The 2,677-nt window shown below is 53.3% G+C and overlaps 1 protein-coding gene across 1 annotated transcript; it reads right to left on the bottom strand.

The window, feature by feature from the left end:
• Positions 1 to 344: 344 nt before the first annotated feature.
• Positions 345 to 1,566, bottom strand: IMP3 (IMP U3 small nucleolar ribonucleoprotein 3). Its single transcript, XM_017854801.1, has one exon. The coding sequence runs from the start codon at positions 1,414 to 1,416 to the stop codon at positions 862 to 864; it is 555 nt and encodes a 184-aa protein (XP_017710290.1). The 5' UTR covers positions 1,417 to 1,566; the 3' UTR covers positions 345 to 861.
• Between the last annotated feature and the right edge of the window lie 1,111 nt (positions 1,567 to 2,677).

The following is a 2,677-nucleotide window of genomic DNA, read 5'->3' on the forward strand; positions in this document are numbered from 1 at the left end:
AAAAAAAAAAAAAAAAAAAGAAGAAAACCAGTCTGGGCGCGGTTTGCTCACGCCTGTAATCCCAGCACTTTGGGAGGCCAAGGCGGGCGGATCAAGAGGTCAGGAGCTCCAGACCAGCCTGGCCAACATGGTGAAACCCTGACTGTACTAAAAATACAAAAATTAGCCGGGCGCGATGGCGGGTGCCTATAATCCTAGCTACTCGGGAGGCTGAGGCAGGAAAATTGCTTGAACCCGGAAGGCGAAAGTTGCAGTGAGCCGAGATCGCGCAACTGCACTCCAGCTTGGGTGACAGAGCAAGACTCCATCTCTAGAGAAAAAAAAGGAAAACCAGACAGATTAAAAAGTTGCACTTACAAAGCAGTTGGGGCATTTATTGGCATTTAAACAAGGGTGGAGATCCTGAACACTAGTCTCGCTCAGTTTATAAAAACTTGAGGCCAAACTCTCCATCATCTGTACACAGCTTAACCACGGCCAGGAGCAAGAATTGGAATTAAACGAATTGAACCAGTCCAAAGACTAGATAAAGGGAAACAGGGCGTAGGGATTTGCAGTTTTTCCTTTTACATTACAACGTTTCCAACACAAGAAGCCAACAATACCCCTGTGCAGCACCAACTTACTTCCCACTGCTTCCCAAGGCACAGTCAATAATCAGTAGTCCAAGTTCTAAGAACATTTCCTGGAAAACAAGGACGCACCTCCCGTGGCTCTATGCAAGGCCTGCCACCGATGAATCAAGTTCTTAAGAACCTACGACCATCTGACACCCTTGGGGATAGCACCCTCATAGAATCTCCAGAATCAGGCCTCAGTTTTCCCATCTGTAAAAGACAGCCATGGAAAGTGGGAGATCCGCTAGGCTTCCAGATCGAAGTCATCGCGCTCCTCATTGTACTCCAGCACGTGCCGCTTGATCTTGGACGAGTCCACCCAAGTGACAAAGTCCTCCATGCTGCGCGTGACAAGGAAGGCGGGGTCGGTAACCACATCAGGGCCCACGCGTACGTGCCCTTGCTCCACAAAGGCCACGGCAGCCTGAAGGTGCTGCGCCATGCGCAGCTTGAGGAGCACGGTGGGAAGGCGGCGGCGGCAGAAGGACGAGGCCGTGACGAAGTCGCAGAGTTCCAGCGAACCTCGCGTGGGCACCAGGCCAAGAGCATACAGCTTGTCCAGCAGCGCGGCCGAAGCGCGCACGCGGAACTGGTCGCGTTCGGGCAGGTCGCGCAGGCGCCGCGCCAGGTCACGGACGGCACGGCTCAGCTGGTTGTAGCGCGTGTAGTCCTCCCGCCGCTGCAGCCGGTAACGCCGCAGCACGCGCAGCTCGTGCAAGTTGTGGTCGGTGACCTCCCAGTTCAGGAAGTCCACCTGCTTCAGCAGCTTCTGCTCGTGGAACTTAAGCTTCCGCACCATGATGGCGGCAGCCGCAGCGGCAGGACCCGAAACTGATAGTGTGTTTCGGTCCCCGCGCGATTTCCGCCGCGGCGCACCAAGACCTTGACGGTCTGGGACCCTGGGCCAATGAAAGAAAGGCTTAAAGTCACGCCCTCATTTTCCATTGGCCAGGGTGGGACCACGCCCCTGCACTGGGATCTCGCGTTTCTTTTTTTCGCGTTTGCAGAGGGAGGGGGTAGAAGCACTGCGTAGGGGGGACGGGTCCCTAGGCGTCCACGCGCGGTGTTTAGTAGCCAAGACTGTATCCCTTTCTGCGGCAATCATTTCCTCCTAGACTTCTGTCCTTTGGGGACTTTCAGAGTCTCCCCTGCAAGAGCTGAAGAGGCCATTTCTGGGGAAGAAGGGTGACTGCAGCTTGTTGATTAGGTTTACTGTGCTAACTTCCACTGGGCTCTTGCCATCCCGTGGGGGAGCTTGCCGGAGCCGGCTGTCCTGGGACTGACCTGGTAGTCCCCGCCGCCCGCCAGCGTCAGGTCCTTCACCTGGCAGGCAGAGCGATCTCTCATTGTCAAGTTGGGCTGGATAGCACCGAACCCATGAAATACCGATTGCCTGGCCGCTTCCTAGGCGCACATAATCAGGATCTATAAGGGAGCCGCCTGGAAATCTGTATTATTAACTAAAGTGTCAGATGATTCATAAAACCCAGCAAGTTTGAGAAACTTGGACTATAAGTACAAGTCCAAACCCTTTAGTCTGTGCTCAAATGAATTATCCTGACATGAATTTCTGGCCACCAAGTATTGCGTTAACAAATGTAATGCTGTTTCGGCTAGTTGCAGCTGTAAGTTACATCCGGTGTAGCGCTGCAGACCTAACCCCTTTTTGCCCAGGCATTTGACGCCATCTAACTTCCCACTGATCATTTTTGTTTTGTATGCTTTTCATTGTCTTTTACAATACAATATTTCGGGGTGGCGCGCGGTGGCACACGCCTGTAATCCCAGCACTTTGGGAGGCTGAGGTGGGAGGATCATTTGAGGCCAGGAGTACAAGACCAACCTAGGCAAAAAAAAGAAAAGAAAAAAGCGAGATCCCGCCTCTGTAAAAATTCTTATAGAATTAGCCAGGCATGGTGGTGTCCACCTGTAGTCCTGACTACCTGGGAGGCTGAGGCGGGAGGATCACTTGAGCCCAGGACTTGGACGCTGCAGCGAGCTACAATGGTGCCACTGCACCCCAGCTTGCACAACAGAGCCAGACCCTGTCTCAAAAAAAA

This window comes from Rhinopithecus bieti, unplaced genomic scaffold (genome assembly GCF_001698545.2).
Source record: "Rhinopithecus bieti isolate Rb0 unplaced genomic scaffold, ASM169854v2 scaffold_39856, whole genome shotgun sequence".
Taxonomy (NCBI): domain Eukaryota; kingdom Metazoa; phylum Chordata; class Mammalia; order Primates; family Cercopithecidae; genus Rhinopithecus; species Rhinopithecus bieti.

What these genes read in the sequence shown, in the direction of transcription:
- IMP3 (XM_017854801.1), bottom strand. Translation starts at nt 1,416, where the DNA reads ATGGTGCGGAAGCTTAAGTTCCACGAGCAGAAGCTGCTGAAGCAGGTG.